This window comes from Paramormyrops kingsleyae, chromosome 19 (assembly GCF_048594095.1).
Source record: "Paramormyrops kingsleyae isolate MSU_618 chromosome 19, PKINGS_0.4, whole genome shotgun sequence".
Taxonomy (NCBI): domain Eukaryota; kingdom Metazoa; phylum Chordata; class Actinopteri; order Osteoglossiformes; family Mormyridae; genus Paramormyrops; species Paramormyrops kingsleyae.
The window spans coordinates 11,417,073-11,437,416 of NC_132815.1; the positions used below are offsets into that span (position 1 = coordinate 11,417,073).

The following is a 20,344-nucleotide window of genomic DNA, read 5'->3' on the forward strand; positions in this document are numbered from 1 at the left end:
CCTCTTCCAGCAGCAACCCAGCTTTCCTAGTTGGTCTCCCACGCAAGTACTGGCCAGGCCCAAACCTGCGGAGCTTCAGGTGGATCACCGAGCCTGAACTGCAGGTGGTACAGTTACAGTTAGGCTTACATTTATGACATTGATGTTGGCAACAGAAACATTCTATAAAGGCTTCACTATACATAGTTCATTAATAATTCCTAAAAATGTTTGAATGGTTTTTTTAAAAAAATGACATGACGTGCTGGCGAAGTTCATATTTAAGTTGGGCAACACGTGATTGGAGGAACCAAAGGCATTTCTAATTCGCCTACCCGAAGTGAGATAATCTGGATGCAGTGTCCACCTTTGCCACGCGCCCGGCTTTGTCAAAAAGGAAAGCAGCACCTTCATGCATAGTTAATTCGGACCTATGTGACTGAACTGCAAACAAACAATTACAGGCGCCTTAGCCGCGACCACTGAATCAAGTTTTTTTGCTCTTGGGTTGTCATGGAAACAAGGATGTCGGGTGGCAACAGATTCCCAGACCTTTTTCATCTACTCGATCTGAAGGTGTGCCTCGCTTTGTGAACTGGTGCATGTGTGCGATAGTAATACGCGGCAGTGGCACCGCGGTACGCCGGGGAAGGCATCAGGAGCAGCTTTCTCTGGCCAGACCCACCTGAGCTGTGTGGGAGATGGATGGGAGTGAATGTGCTAAATGCTGGATTCCACAGATCAGTCTGAAAACAACTGCCAGCCGCCATCAATTCCGACCCCAACTGGCCTGCCCGCAGTTAACTATCTGACACTAAATCATCGCCATCCTTTCATATTCACAACTCCCAAGCCGCTTGTCAGCCCCACGCACTCGGAGAACGGGGCACTGTTAAGCAGAACAACTTCCAGATATTAACAGAAAAAATACTCCTGCAGGGAATGCTGGGAGAATGGAGGTCAGGAACTATCTGGTAGCTAGCAGCCCCAGGAGGGGGCCCGATATAGTACCCTCGAGTAAAGTGCTTAACCTGGGTGGCTCCGGTAAAACACAGGACTGCAAAAATAGATACAAGTGGAAACATCTGCGGGTGTAAGAACGGGATTCTTCAGCATCCTGCACGGAGAGCCGCAGCCTTTCCGTCCTGCCCTGGCACTCCTCCTCACGAGAGCCAACCCTCCTCACACCCACGGGCAGCTGGGGCACACTGAGCCGGAATCTAGGTCTGGCATCCCTCGTCGCGAAGGAGTCGCGTCTCCAGGGGATCTCCGGGGAGCTCCGATGCTAAACAGTGTGCTCCGAAAGCTGCTCGGAGCGTACGGATTTGCGATTAGGATGCCGGCGGTCCTCTGTGTGCCGGCACTCTGCACTTTCCATGTTCATTTTTAGGGGGGCACTGAAATGAGGGGCAACAGAGGAGGGCTTGTTAAAATGTGGGACCTGAGAGGTATCTCTGGGAAGATTCGGAATGCCGGGAATGTCGCCAGTCTGCAGGCACTGTTAATGTTGTCATATGGATCATGCCGCTGCATTAAAACTCTTCATCAATACCACACAATGCTAGACTGTACTGCATAATACTAAGCAGTACTCTGTTGTCTAAAATCAGTGTTCATTCCTTCTTCGTTTTTGTCTTCATACATATTAATGAACTAGGGAGAAAATGATAAATATCAAACAGTTCCTGATTCTTGACCAACAGTTTATCTATAAATAAAGGGTTTTGACACCATTTTCTAGTCATTCGTTTCCCTCGAGGGAGTGATCTGCAGGCGATTAATCGGAATATTTATGTGGATGTCCTGCAAGTATTTACAGTGCTGCTGATCTCGGCGGGTCGGAGGAGAAGAAGCCGCAGTAGGTTTTGTCCTGTGGGCCATCAGAAGTACAGGCAGCTCACCACAGCTCTGTGCCACCACAATCCCGGCAATACTGAACCCCGACTTCCCGCGCTGCATTTCAAAACCATACACGTTGATGGAAATGCCAGCTGTGGAGGTGTCTGTGTGCGCTAGAGAGCCAAAATCTGATGCCGGGCCCTGGAGCACGTCTCGGAGACATCCATTCATTTTTTTCAGCACAATATGCTCAGAGCAACAAAAACTGAGATAAATGAGAGGAACTGTTTGGGAAGATGTCAGCGGTAAAGCTGGCGATTTATCATTCACAAAAAACGTATGAATATATTTTTATAAACCAATTTAAGAATGCACACCATGCTGAGATAATTTGCTCATAGAATTTGACAAGAAAATAAAGTATGAAAATAAGCTGTGTGAAGAGCTTCAGGGTCTGAAAAGTCTGCCTTGCCCTCACAAAAATAGAATCATCTTCAGACTATACAGGCTTTTTCAGTTTGACTATTCAATCAAGCCACTGATAGCACCCAATACAATTTTTTGCACTTGAAAATCTGGTTTCATAGTGACAGTGACAATGTCTAGTAATTGCTGATGCAATTATATGCTGCATTATATGTGTTCAATGCACCTCGCAAAAAAGTGCAGTGCAGCCGTGCATTCTGACTAGAAGACTGATGACAAGATAACTATGATGTTTCCACCCCCTCCTAATCACATTTTGCAAGCATCGATTTTGAAATTCACTAAACAAACACAATGTGATCTAGTTAAATGGCCTTTGGCATCTCATCCTAGAAAAGGCAGATTCAAATGCACTTTCAGCTAGCGTCAACTCAATTCCTGCCCTTTTTTCTTAAATGGACCCCCCCCCCCCCCCACCTCCAAAAGGATCATAGCCGGAATTGGCTTTGTTTTGCCGAGTGCTTTCCGTCAACAAGGAGCTGGCATGTTTTGTGCCAAGGCGCACGGAGGCGCGGATATGTCTGACAGGATACGGGGTTTACATGCCGCGAAGATGAAGAACGTGCATCATGTGCTGATTTGCTTTATGAGACCCAGTGCAGATTCCACGGCATAATCAGAAGCCTCAGCTCAGTCGCGAAATGCCGCTTTGAAAATTGATTGGAGGGGCGCCTTCGGCTAATCGCGCACTCCACTGGATTTTCAAGAAAGTTTCCGGCGGCATTAAAAACAGACACACCACCTGAATAAAACAGACATCAACAAACAAATGGACTGGAAGCGATGCACGGAAAGCACCACGCACACGTGCGGGTTGTACGGATTCGCCCGCGCGCAATTCGGTCTCCCTTCCGCAGCCACACCGGCGCCTCACCTGCCGATGAGCAGGAACTCTCCCGCCACGCCCAGGCGCCGCATGGCCATCAGCAGGCCACGGACCGTCATGCCCTCGCAGAAGCAGACGACCACGCGCGCCTTGGGCAGTCGCTCCCGCAGCTTCCGTAGAAGCCGGTCGAAGTGCTTCTCCCCGGCGTTGCTGTAGATCTTGTCCGAGTGGGCGATGCACAGGCCCTCCTGGGAGGCCATCTCCTTAAATGCCTCCATCCCGCTCTCCCCGTAGTTGCCTGGGTGAAGCGCAGAAACATTCAGCGGAATTATTATCTTTAAACAGGAAAGCCATGTGGAAATTAAAAGCAAAATGTCTCTCTGTCCAGTGTCAAATATTTATGTTTTTTGTGCTTTGGCAGTTACCTCTAAAAATGTCAATTATGCCTTTGGAGTTTAATTGAGGGGTTTGCATATTCTCCCTGTGTACTGTATGTTTGATCTCCTGTTATACTGCTTTCTCTACTAAGTTCAAAGGCAAGGCACTGGGTACATTGGTGCCTCTAAATTATGTGTGTGTGCACTCTAGGACAGACCAGCACCCTGTCTATGGCATACCCCCGCCTTGTGCCCCATTTGGCCTGGGACAGACCACAGCCCCCACCCCGCCCACCCCACCCGACCCTCTAGATACGTGGTTAGATGATGGATGGATTGAGTGAACTGTACACTGTTTTTTCAAGCCATCTTTGTTGAAACACAGAAATGGTGTTTTCCATATGTAGTACATTCATGATTTAGAAATTGTAGTCATCGATTTCGATTTCCAAACAAGAATATGTATGACATCTTACAGAAACAGCTGAAATCGCCTCATTAGAATATTCTGCAGAAGAACATTGTCAAAGCGTTCTGGATACGTTCAACGACCTGGCTGTGACATCTTCCTGTGCCTTTTAAAGTGGATAATAACAAGATTGATTCTAATGGTTTAATGCCGCAATTCATGTTTCCCTTTTTACAAAACTAGGAGCATTTGCAGGAATTTACTTGAGACTTTACTCACAACGTATCATTCCAAACATCATAAATTGGCGGAGTGTCAGAGAAACCTTTCCTGCTTCCAGACGTCGGAAAGCGGCTCGGATGCTCTGAGACGTTTGGATGCATTTTGCCCGCGAACCTTCCGGCGGCGCGTCGTCCCCCTCAAAATATCAAGCCCCTTTTCCCGACCGAGCACTTGTCAGCGGAAGCTGCACCAGAGACGGCCTGTCACATCCCTGACTCTGACGGCTGAGTGACAGGACCCGTGAGGACATCAGTGGCAGTTGTGACCGCTGGTGGGCCTTCCCTTATCTCCACATCGAAAGTGCGAGGAGCTGAGTACCACCGCTGCTCACAAGCTGAAGGCACAATGACGGTAAACCGGTGGCGGTGAAGCGATAACCTACAGTGATAAAAAATTTAATAATAATTCAACCAATACTACGCCATTACGAGCATTTCTGCTACAACCTTCTGTATAAGGCCTACAGATATTTAAATTTTTGTTAAATATGTCAAGGTGTTTCTTCTGGTGCAGACATTTGGCTCACTATCATTGCACTGTGGTTTTGTGTGTGTGTGGGGGGGGGGGTGCACTCGCTTTGATTTCTGTGCAGTCTGAATATTTGTACAGTTACAACTTTTGAATCGCACTCAGCTTTCTGTCTCAAACAGTGAAATTACACTGTTGTGCACTCTCTCCCTTTTTCGTGTGTGTGCTACATTGAAATGTAAATATATTTAAATATTCACCTTTACAGAAGGTAAACAGAAGGAAAGCCGCTTTACTGTGACTTACCGCTTTACCCATTCGTGGAACTGGACGTTTTACAAAGTTCCGCTAGCTGATGGGCTCACACAGTACTATTCATTTGTATGCCCCATTTTATGTAACACTGTCAAATGAAATCAAATGCGTTTTCGGGCATATAAGAGCTCCTCTTTCATGTGGCATCTTACTGGTGATGTACTGTGCGTGTTTGCCCTGATAAGTAGAGCCCAGTTCATTAGCAAAAGTCCTAGCATTTGTCTTAATGTTCTCAGGTGATTTTATTCAATTTAGACGGCTTACATGGTTGCTATGAGCAACTGGCACAAGACCCATCTCTAAGTGTCTGGGCTGAAAGTGTGCTCTGCAATTTTATCACAACGCTATTCAGAGACATTCAGACTCTGCAGTAAATGTCAGTATCGCTGTTACAGTTATTCATATTATAATAGCTGCAAGATAATGTCAACAGACGTGCGAAGACGGAAAGGCAGGTGAAGAAAACTCTCAAATAGCAAATAGTGAGCTCTTGTCTTTGCCACTGCTGAAACCTGGACCCTCTGAGATCAAGGTCGTGGTAAATTGGTGCCTGTGACTGGTTTCTAAATCCCAGCATCGCTCTGATGTTTCACCCCCCCCCCCCCCTTCACTCAGCTGGTCTCCCTCTGGATCCCCCTCCCTGGTACCCAGCGTCCTCTCCTCCACGGCTAGCGTGCAGTATGCCTTTTTTCCTCGATGCTGTGTGCTCCTTAAACGCTGCATGTTAATGGCGTGGAGCACACACCCACCCGCTCCTTTTAACGCGGCGCCAAGGTCTTCAGACTCCAGGAGGCTTCAAAGGCGAGCAGCGCTCACCGCAGATTAAATAAGTTCCCGAAAACCGCGGACCGAGAGAGTTAATAAATTAATTAAGGTCTTCTCAGCTATGCAAATGCAGAAATGGACTTCCCTCATTATTTTTAATGGAATAAAATTAGCATCGAATTAAACATTGTGCGAGAGACCTGTGACGGCTGATTAAATCCATGATTTGGTTCCCCGGAGTGCGAATCAACAGACACTATGTTCAATGTCCGCGGCTCCTACACGACGTGCGAGAACTTTAGAAATATATATCAAAGAATGATGCCTTTTGGGGCGGATTGTCGTTTTTCTCGGAGAAAAGGGGTGTCCGGCGGTCACACCTGCGTAACGGGCTCCGCTGGCTGATACGCGGCCGGCAGACGCCGGAGCACTTGAAGCCACACAGCTTGTCAGCTATATTTAGATGAACATTATTGAACAGCAGCCAGCACATAGGCTAAGCGCACGGTGCAGGCTGATGCTGTGCTGGAGACGGGGCAGGGACGGCCGCGGTGAGAAGTGGGAATGAAACATAATCGTGAGAAACCTACTCTCTGTTACAGGAGCCGATGTAAGTGTGAATAAATGCGCGCTCCATACAGAACACGCCTCATCTTGTGTTAAGGCTGTAAAAACACAATCAACACACTGAGCCGGTAAAAGCCATGATATTTTAGTCTGTTTTGTGGGCGGATTAGAAGCAATTATGTAGTAATAACATAAATAGGAGAAGGCATAGTCTTTTGTGTTGCAATCCTGTTTGTTGGATCACTGAACAGAGACTGTTTCCTGAAATGTCTGCGTTGTTAGTCCTCGCCTCGCCTAGCATGTCTAAACGGAGCGCCTGAAATGCAGTTACCCACCAGAGGAGCACGTTTCCCACCCCAGCTGGAGTGTGACTTCAACAGCACAACAGGCTAGATTGTTGATTCACTGTGCTATATACAAACATGACTATAGTATTTACGCCACTATACTATATACTAAGCAGGAGTATTTATTTAGTTCACTTCTACGGATTATTGCTGTCATGCATATTCGAAAGGACCATTCCACTGTACTACTGACATTAATTTAGCATTTTATTCCAATACATACCAGGTCCACTGGCATCAATGTATTATCTGAATTATGTATTCTATAGCATTAATCTAGACCTATTTGTCTACAGTATTTCATTATACTTACTTTACTGTGTTCTGTGAGTATTCTTTTCAGCCATATTGCACATCAGTCTTTGACATGTATTTACTTTATTAACTTTAGCGCATTGTACTCGTGACCAGTGTCCACTATACAGCATATTTGAGTCTTAAGTAGCTTACTTAGTCCAAATCCAAGTATCCAAGGCGATCTGAATACATACAGTATGTATTCAGATCGGGTGCTCTGACACACTCTGACGTGTTAAACTACGCTCTCTAGCCATTTTTCCCCCATTTCGCCTAATTAAAATGAATAATTATAACTCATGTAACAGCTTAATACGCTTAATTCCCTTGCGTTAGAGAGATGAAGGTTATTTGAGGAGACCAGTTTTAAGATCAGGGACGTTCTGCTCACCTACAGTGGCTGCGCCTTAGAAAAGTTTTACCCTGAGCCACATATACCTCACAAGACCGCTGGTTCCATGTGCAACATTCAAGCTTTGAAAGCGGGCTTACTGTAGGTGTGTCTCACGCCTATTTCACAGTCTATCTGTAACGTTTTAAGTGTGAGAAATGTGTTTTATGTCTGATGACAATGTACGTAGCATGAACTTAAATATGAAAGAGCTCTATAACGCTAAAATTATGTGTAACACATCGTACATTGATACAGGGTGAGTTTAAAAGTAAGAGGTAAAAATGGAATCTACTGTGTAAAGTAATTATCTAATCCTCCAGTGATTTTAGATTAAATATCGTTACAAGTGCACCGTGGATTCCTCGAAAAACCATCACTGGATCTGTATAGGCAACGTCATAAAACGAAAAAGTTATCAGTTTTGTAACACTGACTCGTCTAGGGAGCGGTAAGAAAAAATTTAGTGACAGGCATCTGGTCACACATGGGCGTTTAGATGTTTTTGAATGAAGCCACAACGGCGGGTGTGTAACCAAACCCGTCATGCTGAGTATAAACAGCGATGCATCCTCATCGATCAACAACGACTTGATTCATCCTACCCCAGTTTATTCCTGACATACACCCTGTGCATCCTATTAGACTTCAATAAAAGTTAGTCATGTCTCAGACGTGATCATGCCTCGGCAATGCGTTGGAATTTCCGCGGCGTCTTACCTTCGGTATGGACAGCAGATACGTATGTCCAGTTGTAGCGCTTGACTATGTCCACAAGCGCCCTCGCCTGAAGGGTGTCCGAGGGCACGACTCTCAAAAAATATTTGAAGAGGGTTTTATCGCTGAGGTCGATGCTGGTCGCCGAATAGGCGATCTGGGGGATGTTGAAAAGCTGCAGCAGATTTTGAACTTGGATGGCCACCGAACTGGAGCCGGGACCGATCACCCCGGCTATGGGCTTCTTGGACGCCGGAAGATCTTTCAGAGGCGTCCCGTCTACGCATGTCTTGGAGCCGTCCTTGTCGTCCCGTTCAGAAACGAGCGAATCCCGTATAAATTCGATACTTTGTTCCAGTGCCACAGATGAATGCCAACAGGAGTCCCTAATCTCACAGCCCAAGCTGATGTTAGGTAGGAGGTTCGGATCCGAATTGATACGGTCCAGAGTATGAAACATCGCTTCCACCCTTTGGATGCCGTACTGTTCCCGGACTTCCCCGCATTTTCTCTCGGCAACCTTCTCGGCTGACGGTTGATGATGGACGGAAAAAAGGGCTCCGATAATTATATCTCCATTCATTCTTGCTACGGATCGGGACACGGATCTAGGCACCACTGACCTTTCATGTATGTTACTGGCGCAAGCATATATATCAAAGCATACAGCAGGAAACAAAATCAATGTTATCAGATTCATTTTAATACTCCACATTGCTTCAAGGCTTTTATCTAAATTTGCATAACATCCGTTTGCCGAAGCTGATTATCAAGGTCGTTTTACTTTAGATCCAGATTCGAAGTAACCATGCTTTGCAAAAAGAATCTCCCAAAGTTTTAAAATACCTGCTGAAAAAAAGACGGTATTAGCATTCTGAAAACGGAAAAGAATAGTACATGAATGTATACAGATTTAACAGACGTTACAGTAATATTAAATGAAAAATACGACGTACACGTCTTAAAATATAAAACTTAGACTTTTCTTTCTAGTCAAGCGTGTTGGTCGAAAACATGCACGATGAATATTCAACAAAGCTAATAATCGCTTGGCACCAAAGTTAAACTTCATTTATAATGCAGCATTTTAACGTATAAATGGTATTAGCTGTCTGGTATGGATGGATTTATGTTGTATTTTTATTTGTAAATCACGTTTGAAACAGCTTAAAACGTGTATCAAGGCACACTTCACTACTATCTAATACTTAAAAAACGCAGTGATTACTAGGTATTTTAGGAGAAATCGTAATGATGTCGTTCTCCTTTTGCTTGCTCGAATGAGTATATGAAAGGCAGGTTTCAGCACGCTGGACAGCGATATGTATAGACGCCAAACACAACACTGATCCAAATAAGCATAAATCCGCTTACTACAGGTAAAGCGTGCCTAATTTTAAAAAAAAATAGCATTACTTAGGGCGAAACTAAATACAGCAAAATCAAATGTCTGTATGTACACGTCAAAAGTAAGCACGGATTTACAGTTACCAGTCTGTCGTCACCACTGTTGCTATCGTCAAACACTGGAAATGTGCTGATCACAAAACGCATTTTTTTTGACTGAACAATATATTTAAATCCGTCATCTCGATGAAATGAATCAAGCACGCGTTACGATAATGTGTGTTAACAGCGCTGAGCCAACCCATCAAACAATAGTGATCAATTTCCACTTCCCGTAATTCAGTGGCACCATTTGCAGTCCGTGGCGGCTTGATTGATCACAGTCGAGGAAATAATAAATATCTGCGATACCAGCGTGGAGCGGTCCGTCCAGGCAGTGAAATGCTGCCAGATCGGTGCGTGTTATCGCGCCGAGGAGACGTGCGTTTCTGAGCCGGTGCATGAACTTGGACATACCTGCATCGGAGAGACATCGCCCGCTTCTCCGTCTTCTGGAGCGCCCAGTCCTTGTCTAAGACACTTTCTGCCGTTTCTGCCGCTGGATGAGTGGATGATTTCTCTTTTTTCTTTTTTTTTCCTCTCCACAGTGAGAACGCGAGTGCCCCCCTCCTTTGTCAGTAAATCACTACATCAGAAAAATCGGGTCACAGAAACTGCAGAGTGTCCCCGATATAAAGGAAGGACGTGCGTACATCTCTATGAAGAGGAGAGCAATTAAAAGCCGGAGACTCCTGCCAAGTGTGCGCGGGTGAAATGGGAAAGCGGAGGCTACAGGTCCGCTAAGACAAAAGGCCCCTCGGATCTCGGCGAATCTCATGCGTGATAGCCAGCTCTGCAGAATAGTTAGGTTGGTGGTCGTCTGCGAAATTGCGAGACGATCTATTACCGTAAATTCACCCCACCAATATGGTCTTGCTGCAACAACCTCTTTGGCCCCACCGACTTTATCGTCGGCGAAAGTAAAACCTTTTAAAGAGAATTCAACGTTATACTGCGGTGACACGGAGCCGTCCTGTATTTTCCTGTAGGGATTAAAAACTCGAGAGGGACCTGATACGGTGATTTGTGGGGCTCTATGCAAAACCTCCCTCTATCCAGTCTGACTCGGGCCCCTCTCAGGCCTGTCAGCTCTATAATTCCGACCTTAATGATAAGCGAGGAGAGGTGCAGCGTTGCTGGGGGATTAAATGAGACTTATCGGAGCAAAGGCTCAGTCCTTAAATACTAGATCCACTTCCCTCAGCCACTAGTGTATTAGTTTAAAACTCCCAAGCAGACATTTACATTATATTGTGCATGTGTATATATTAAACTATTAAACCCTCACCAGGAGAAGAGGTGGAAATGATATTAAATGTGTATATTTTGTTATATATTAGCGTACTTATGTTATTAGTATACTTATATAAATATAGGAGCAAAAATAGTGAATGTTAGATTATATATATATAAAAAAAGAAATCACTTGTATTGATTGGACTGAAGTTATGCAAAAGAAAACATTCTTTTGTACTCTTAATTGAATCGTTCCCAGTGAAGATGACTTGTATCTGTCCCCACAAGACACCTTCTCTGGGTGTATTGGGGTGGGGGCAGCATTCTCATTCTGACCAGAGCCCCGACACACATTTCCTTTTGTCTTTCCACGGTTCCTCCGAAAACGCAGATGCTGCCAGTGCTGCCTCTCTCAGCTACCTGCAAACCACCCGTCCCGTTTGCCCGCCCGCCCGCCCGCCCGGAAGCAGAGGGTAGCAGGCATGTGTTCCTCTGATTTCACACCCCCACCGATCCACTCATTTTTTATCCTGCAACACACGGTGCCCCATCCCTGCTGCACCTGATGGGCGGAAAAGAATCCACCCCCACTTCACTATACTGGCAAGAGACACACAACCCTGAACAACCACCCCCCACCCTACAATGACAGTTACATTCTCATACGCCAGAGTACATGCTCCATCTTAGCTGACGCCATCGATTTGTTGCTGTGGGACCTGAACCACCCATGTGGAAATTAGCAGAGCCCCTCCAACCCCCACAAACACACACACGGACAGCGTAAAGTCACCTATGCGCTGGTAGCCTTCCCCCACCTGTCCGAGGGATGCCTGTAACCACGCCGCCAACGTGCCCCCCGGAGACTGCGCTGAGGCGTGCATTTCCCGTTCGTGCACCCCGTTTGCTTGCTTGTGAAACACCATCCCACGTCCTTCAGGGTGGTGGTGGTGGGGGGGGGGGTCATGCTGGGGGGAGGTAAGAGGTGTAAAGTACGACTTTACAGTTGAAATATCTCAGATGGGAAAAAAACAAAGTATTTCCTGCAGTGGGGGGGGGGGGGGGGTGTGCTGTTCCCCGGCAGACGGAGAGACGAACGCCAAGCCCAAGGCTTTGAATCCTCTCTCAGAAGACAGAGAGACTCAGCCTCTCCCGTATGATTCATGCCACTATGCTAATGTGCTGGGGACACAGGACAGTCGTGGTGAGGGATTAAAAAAACAAAACGGAAAGAAAGAGAGAGTGTGCACTGATACTGGGGTACGGAGAGACGCGGGGGGGGGGGGGGGCGGTAGGAGAGCTGGTGACGATGGCGGTGGCGAGATGAAGTGCAGGCCAAGGGAGGCAGCCAGACGCTCCAGATCAGAGCCTGGGGGGGTCGCCAGGGCGTGTGTGCCGGCAAAGGTAGGGCTGACACATCAAGCACCCCCCCTCCATGACGGCCTTATCGTGGCCCCTCCCACACCGGGTCTCTGTTGTCATGTCGGTGATTAAGCACGGGTGCCAGACGCTGTTACTCTGACAGCATGCCCACTATGCTGTGACTACTCAGTGCCTCAAAAAAAGACAAAAAAAACAAATAAAGAGGAAAGAAAAATGGGTGAGGAGCGTAACTCGATGGCAAGGAGACAAGAGTGACCCGAAGTTCGGCACGTCCACGTGTCACGTTCGGGACGTGCGGGTGGGGCTTCAGGCACGCTGACCTTGCTGGATGTTCACCTCCATACCTGCACCATCACCGAGGCCCTCGGAAAATGGCAACTGTCACTTTAAAAACAATGAGCTGAGATGGCCGTCCCTGTTGTAGCCGCAAGAAATGTTGGACAGCCGCACCGTGCACAGCACACCAAGGCAACAAAAACAACAGCATGCAGAATGAAGAACAAACTCGTGAAATCTAATGAAATGTTTGCTGGGGGGAGGGAGGGGGGGCTTCATGCTGATCTCAAAACATGCCTAACTGCCCCAGCAATAAACCGAATTACATAACACATACGATATGACACTATAAGTCATTTAAGGAAAGGTGTAGTGAGATAGGTGCTTAAATAATGGGATTAAACACCGATTTATGCCTTTTGGATGGAGCACGGTGGAGTTTCACCCATCCTTCTGCAGACAGACATCACGCCTCCGCATCTCGCCCGGACGTCACACTTCCGACGTCGTTTCGCTCCGAGCGCTCGGAGAGCAGACCAGCTGCGGCCGATGGTATCCAGTCCCCCCCCCCCCCCACTGCCTTTTCAACCCCTCAATATGGCCGCCCATGATCGCCCCCGTCTGGGATAAATACAGCCTTCTGCATAAACACTTACCCGAGGCCAGTGGGGGGTGACAGGAGCGGTGGAACCTGGCAAAATATCAGTGTTTTATGCAGTCTCATCCATCTCAGTCAGTGTCCAGAGATGCACTTAGGTAATTCCCGGTCATGGTGTTTCGATCCCCTGTCTGCCGCTACCTCCGTCCCTCCCTTGGTGTTTAATATTCCTGAAGATCTCAAGCCCAACTGTGATAAATGTGTGCCGGTGGTCAGATGACGGGCCAAATGAATTTCAGGCCACGCAAATGTGTTTGTGAAAGCTCACCAGTCGTCAGCACAGCGGTGCATGAGAATAAATGACATTCACACTTCTAATCTGAAAACAGAGGAAGGAACACAGGATAGATATATACAACTTATATATAGGATACAACTTATCATCTTCCTTACATATAGATCTGGATGTCAGATCATGGACATAGATAATAGAGTCTAGATATAGACAAGGATAAATGTACATACAGTTCTTACGATAAGCTCAACAAAAAACATTAAAATGAAAACATACTTTGAGAAGTTAAACACGTTCCCTCGAAATCAAAGCACATCGCAGTGGAATAAATGCTCTAAAGACACAACAGGCAGCATCTCCATCGCTAATGTTTAGCCTCTAAGTCACCGAGAGGGAAAATATTATTTTAAGATGGATCGACACCACCCTCTGGTGCTGGTTATATTTAACACCCTGCGAAAGGCAAAGGCTCCGTGGCAACCGCCTCGCATGTCAGCCCATCATAGCCTCTAACACACACACACACACACACACATACACACACACATACACGCAGCGAGGGGTTGGAGGTGTGACCTCCGGTCACATGGTATGGAATGGCTTGAGCTACATCCATGATCCATGGGTTAGAATATTAGCATGTTACCCAGCATGCATTTCTGGCTTTATGGTTAACTGAATTACTGTCTGCATATATATATATATGTAAAAAGAAAAGCATATGAGAAATAAAAATCCATCCATTCGTCATTCATCCATCCATCCATCCATGCATCTTGCCATTGAATTATTTGAATCAGGGTCACAAGGGGGGAAAATTTATGACTATGTAAAAAAGAAAAATGACAAGTTTCAGTTTGGTTTGGAAAAAAAGTATCTCTTAAGTAAGAAATTATTCATAAAAACTGTATTAGGCTCTTTCTCGGAAGCCCGATCCTGATGTAACTGCACAACAATCCCGTGAAGTGATAGAGGGATCTCAAGAGCCTGAGTGAAGAGCCCCGCCATAGGCTCCAGGCAGCCGGCGGCAGCAATCTGATACTTAATGTCCAGAATTAAGGCTGCCCATCCGATTTCTGAGACCACGGCCTGTGCTACGCTGCCCCGCATGGCCAGAGGGGGAATCTGCCGAGCAAACCGCATTAGCGGTGCAGGAGCCGTGCAACCACAGGAAATGGCAGGATAGGAATGTCTACGGCGCATAAAAACAGGTGATGCTGGCAGCCAGCCGACAGAGAGAGGCGACAGAGGCGTAGCGTCAGCGAGTAGGTGGAGGTACGCCTGGTGATTTTAACGGCTGATTTGGCAGTAATTTAAGCCAGAGACAGGGAAAAGAGAAAAGAAGATTAGCAGGATAATGTATGTGGCCTGAGTGTATTTCACAGGGGGGGGGGAGATACAAAGGTTGGTGTTCAAGTGATGATGATGACCTTGAGTTACCTTCAGGTCCCCCGCAGAGTGTGGCTGATGTTTGGAAGTCACTAGCCCTCATTATACCATCAGCGACAATGCTTTCGTAATTGTGGTCGTTAAGTAGGACTCTGAGCCAAGGAGAAGACATTTTAATTCACAGTCTTTCTGTGACTAAAATAGTTTGTTTTGCAGCCTGCGATGGAGTGCATTAAAGCTGCGCTCCGACTCCGGGGGGGGGGGGGGGAGGGGGCGATGGACTGCAGCGTCCGAAGCTCATCATGGATCTCACCGTGCTGCTCCTCTGACGGGAAGCTGCTCCATTTTCCCTCGTCCCGCCAATAAAAGGTGCAGCAGTGGGAGGGCTGAAAGAGGGCAGGACCAGAACATGGTATTTACGGCGATGGCGAGCGCCGTCTCCGTGGTAACTGTCACTCAGTCGCTGCCGAGTCCAAGCAGAAAATCTGACCTTGATGGCTGAAGGCTGGCGTACAGCTGTGATATAAGCCTGTTTTAAGTCTGAGTGTACAGTGCACAGCAATTTTCACATCACACAAAAGGCTGAGGAATTTCTGTACTCAACCTTTTTCTGGGTTTTTACTTTTCCTTTTGAGATGATGTCCTCCAGACTAACAATTTAAGCATAACTGTTATGTTTATAATGTAGGGAGTTTGAAAAACCAAAGAGATCGCGAAGCAGAGATGGCCAGGCAGAGGACAGTCAGCTGCTAGGCGTCATGTTGCTTGTGATGGCCAGAGATATATCAGGAAGCTAAATTCTGCACTGATGCAGTCATGTGACACTGAGAGCTCTGCAGTCCAAGTACCATGACATTGTTGGTACATAGACCTGGCAGAAACCTCCGCCAGGGCCAGCCCCTGATGAAGCTTTGGCGGGTCACTCCAGGAGGAATCTGATCTTTGTGGATTAATGCAGGACCGTGCCCAGAATTCATATGAACATTTTACAAGGAAAAATGCAGCCATTTCTTATGCTACTATTTTTTTTGCTGTTTAGTTTTGTTTCTGTCACTTTTAACCAAAGGAGAGAGGTCACAGTTGGATGGAAAGGAGTTTATGCAGCTCACTGAGGTCCCGGTGAGGGGAAGGCGGACAGGAATCGAGTCCAATCTGGTCCTGGGGCCCCGTCGGCATCCTGCTGCTTATGACACATCCTGTGATGCGAATCAGATGCGGAGCCTAAAACCACATTGAGACAGCACTGGGATGCCAGTGCCTGTGACTGCCAGTCCCTCCAGGGCCCGGCTCTGACACTGATCCAAACCAGCCACGACGGGTCCAAAGGACAGGGCCGGCTCTGTGGACAGTGATATCTCCTGAGGGGCCCATGTCCTGCATTGCCCCCAGGTTGGGGGAGGGGTGGAGAGTAACATTTCTGTAAAGGTCTCTCCAAGGGACACCTGGGTCAGTGTGATGCGTGTTGGTTTCAAGCCCTAAAAAAGTGAAGGGTGGGTCCCAGTATGGGCCACACCCACACCACACACCCCAGGCACGCTCTGTCCCTCCAGCCCCTGGAGATCCTCCACTTACAGCTTCCCGGGCTCCCAGTGTCACTAATTGACATGGCGATTACCCTTCCTTGCCGTCCGTGAGGACTCCCACAACCGGGGCAGCAGCTTGCAGGGGCTGCCGTTTGTATGGTTCATGCACAGCTGGTCCTTTCGCCAGTGAGGTTCAGGATAAATATACTGATCGGAATAACAGGCAGGGGCCGTCTAGTAAAAAAAGTAAAGGGAGTTTATTCAACAGATTGCCAGTGGTTGACTGCTGGACCAATGCACGAAAATCAGACCACGACTGCTATCAGACCCCCCCCCCCCCCCCCCCCATACTATCTCCAGAAAGATGCTGTTCTGTGTGAGGTTAATCCACAATGGTCGGGAGAAACAAGTCCAAGCTGTTTTTTTTGGATGGCTTTTACGATGCATTTCGCTAGTTAATCAAAATCACACATGTCAAATACATGCATAATACCTGAGTATGTTAAAGCAGAACCAAGCAGGTTCCATGTGTCTTAAAAAGGCAAATCATGGCATATCTGAAGAATGGCGCCACACATAGCTGACTAGGAGTGGCAGCATATAGCAGGGTTAAGCTATATGACTAAATGAACGAATATCCACACTTCCGTGCAGAAGCTGTATTTTAACTCCCCCTGGTGGCTGACTGTGGTTTAACAGGCATTTCCAAAAAAGCGTATCCTATATCGACAACATGCCAGCTGGCCAGCCCTCCCACTCAGGTTAAGTGTCCATTCTTTAGAGATTTACATTTAGCCTCAGGCCAGGTGGGGGGGAAAAATGCTGTCTCTCACTTTTCTGTATCACGATTTAAAAGACCTCATTGGATCCTCTGGAGCCCCTGGCTCTGCCTGATACTAACTTACAGCTAACTTATGGCTAACTCACGGCTAACTTATGGGTAACTTACAGCTAACTTATGGTTAAATTACAGCTAACTTATGGCTAACATACGGCTAACTTACAGCTAACTTATGGCTAACTTACGGCTAACTTATGGCTAACTTACGGCTTTGTGTGCCCAATCTCATCCAGCTCTTTGGTACAGATCATGCACCCTCCTGAGCAAGCAGCTTAAAAAAAATTATGAGTGAGATTCATGTACTTGAAGTATCCATTCCCCTGAACGGCTCATTTCACTTCCTTCCCTGCAGCCAGTCAGAAATCACTTGCTAATAACTCCCTGCCCTGCATGGCAGTTGGCTTGAGAAGCAAGCTAAACACGACACGACTGCAACCAACTATTAACCCTGAGGCTGAATAGCGATTAGGCTGGCTGATGGATCAGACATGGGGGGTGCGGGGGGGGAATAAAACCCTCTTGAACTGAGAGACGGGTGGCAGGCAGGAATGGAGGGGTGGGGGGTGGTGGGTGGAGAGGGACAAAACCAAATTGGGGGGGGGGACGGACAAGTGGAGAGGGATAAAACCAAAGACAATTGTGCCCATAGTCATGATCGGGGCCCAGTGCCCAGCATGAGTGGCCAGGATGCAGTACCAAGCAGCTTCATTAGGAGACAGAAATCTTAATGACTTGTTTTTTTCCATTTGGTTTCATCCAGTACAAGCAGTTATTTACCAAGCATGCTGGTGCTTTTGTAGATAAAAACAAAGAGCTACAGCCTTGGCCCTCTGCTGTAAAGGCACTGGTCTTCAGACAGGCCTTCTTAATGTACTTTCCTGATCTACTGGAGCAGAAGTGTCCTAACCTTGAAAGGAAGCAAGCTGAAGGTGAGTAATGATCCTACGAAGAGCCACAACAACATCACAACCATTCACACAGAATTAGAATCTTCATCATCATTTATCATTTATTATATATATATGATAATGTATTGCCAAGCAACAGTCCAGGCACTCAAGGACTTGCTGCTCCATCTAACACCAGCAGGGGGCAGACAATCAGAATTCTGACCTGCGGCCCAGGCTGCCGCTCTGAACTCCATCCATGCCTGCAGGTTCCACATTGAGGGGTTTTTTTTTGTTTTCACTAGCAGTGATTAAGCCATCAGGCTCACAGTTCAATTTTAGTGAAGAAAATGAATTTGAAAAAAACGTATCTTCTGGATCAGGAAGCGGATGTGGCTCCTCTGTAAATAAGATGAACAGAGATCTTTGTGGATTAGGGTTGTTACTGTTTTCAGAGACAATTCTTTGCATGTCCTGCAGGGAGAGGATGGACCCCACGATGAAGCCAATAGCATAAAAAAACTGCTATGCGTTGCCAAAACTCCGCTATTGGACCTCCCAGACGACAGGTCACATGATCACCAGCTGAAGGAAGAGTTTTTACACAGCAGACATTAACTACAGAATCATTTACATAAAAAAGGCAGCAACTTTCTGGATTTATTTTCCATTTTCAGTTGTCACCGTACCAAGGTCACAAATTATTATATTTGCAATTTATTGGCCCATTAGTCTTCTGTTTTAGGAATACGTTTAACAGGCAAAATGTCTGGGTGAAGAAGAAAAGCGACAGTGATCAAATGTTTGCAAAACCATTTTTTTTTGACTCCCCAGTTTGTCGCTGCGTAAACATTCCTGGCGAGTTGTGGACGCAGTGCCTCCTCTCCCCTCATTAGTCAGTGCAGAGCGCCTTTGAGAAAAACAGAGAAGCATCACTCGGTTTCCCCGGTAACAGTCTGGAGGCAGCAATGGGGACAGGGCGGCGGAAAACTGCCCGAGGTGTACAGGAGGTTTACAGGAGGTTGATCTAATTAAAGCCTTTGTCTGGATTCAGCATCACTTCTGTCTTCTGTTCACAACACATCTAAACACCCACAAGTGTAACGCTTTAGTTCACTGCTTTGTCACTGACCTTTCATTTTAATCAGCCAGGATTAGACAAGTAAACACAACCGCCACCAGACAAACCCCTAATAAACCCTAAGTCCTAATAACTCCAGCCTGGTATAATCAACCTCCATTGATAAATGGCAACTGCATTTGAAGGCGTCTATTGGCACCATCTTCTCTCATTTGCTTTTCTTTCAATGAACCATAGATCTGAATGCTTATTCAGTCTGCCCCCTAAACTGTGTGAAAGTGGAACACAAAGGCCATCTTTTTCAGCTATTTGAACGAACTCTATTCAGCATCCTGCTTGTGTGAATATCAATTCTGCGGATAAAGATTCTGATTTCCAAAGGAGTTAGTCATGTGTGCATGTGTGTAAATAGCATTCCTAATACATTATATTAAAGTGTTACCAAAAAATATGAAGCATTTTCCTTGTCTTTTTCTGTTGTCTTTTCGTGGTAACAGAGAGCTTAAAACTTCCAGTCAGCATCCAATTAACAGAAGTTAATAGAAGACTTGAGGAATTAGTAGACCATTCATCTATCTTCTAACCAATTACTCCTGGAGCGTATCCTGAAGCTGCCTTGAGCTCTATTCGTCCTGGGACAGGATGGCCTTCAAGTCAAACCAAAGTCACTGTCGTGTGGTAATTCTTGTTTAACTGCATGCATCTGTTGACTGGGCAGAAATATTGCATCATTGAGGAAGCCTGTTGCTAAGCAATGCCTGCTCTTTGGCATTAATAACCTGGTTTCTAATTGGTTTTCCTTATAGACACCTGGCTGGTTCATGCTGTCCCTGACCTACAATCAACAATGCGGGGTACACTTTCATCCATGGAGATAAAAGGACGGCTGTTCTCAGAAATCCTTGATTTGCACACACTTAAGAAGTGGAAAAATGAGACTGTCACCTTCAAACACACATAGACCTTATTCGGACGGCAGGAATGAATATGCAGCTGTGGCACATCATTTCTGAGTGAAATTATAGCTAAAATGAGTAAAGAAAACAATTATTGCACACGATGTAACCAAAGTTGAGAAAGGTGAGGTAAAGGCAAGCATCAAAAGGCCCTTTTAATGTGACCATCTAGGTGCACCAACTGCTGCCAGTCAGGGAGCTTTGCAGCATATCAATGGCACGACTCCTTTATAGACTTTGTCACATGACCATGCAGTTGGGACAAAACACATTTCAACTGCGCGCGCCCTCGACACCTAACACTTCAGCAGTGATTTAGCGACGCGCTAGATCTCCAGAGAATGCAAATGTACCCTGAATGTAGTTAC

At 46.5% G+C, this 20,344-nt stretch overlaps 1 protein-coding gene across 3 annotated transcripts in view; it reads right to left on the reverse strand.

Moving 5' to 3' along the window:
* Positions 1-11,446, reverse strand: part of grm1a (glutamate receptor, metabotropic 1a) — a 47,479-nt gene extending 36,033 nt beyond the window's left edge. For 2 of the 3 annotated variants that reach the window (XM_023837174.2, XM_023837191.2), the window contains exons 1-3: positions 9,929-11,446; positions 8,069-8,914; positions 3,179-3,428 (exon numbers count right to left, since the gene is read on the reverse strand). In XM_023837174.2, coding sequence (XP_023692942.2) covers positions 3,179-3,428; positions 8,069-8,780 — 962 coding nt within the window. In that variant the 5' untranslated portion in view covers positions 8,781-8,914; positions 9,929-11,446. The remainder of the gene's footprint in view (positions 1-3,178; positions 3,429-8,068; positions 8,915-9,928) is intronic. The other variant, XM_023837183.2, reaches the window with a different exon arrangement.
* Positions 11,447-20,344: the final 8,898 nt, after the last annotated feature.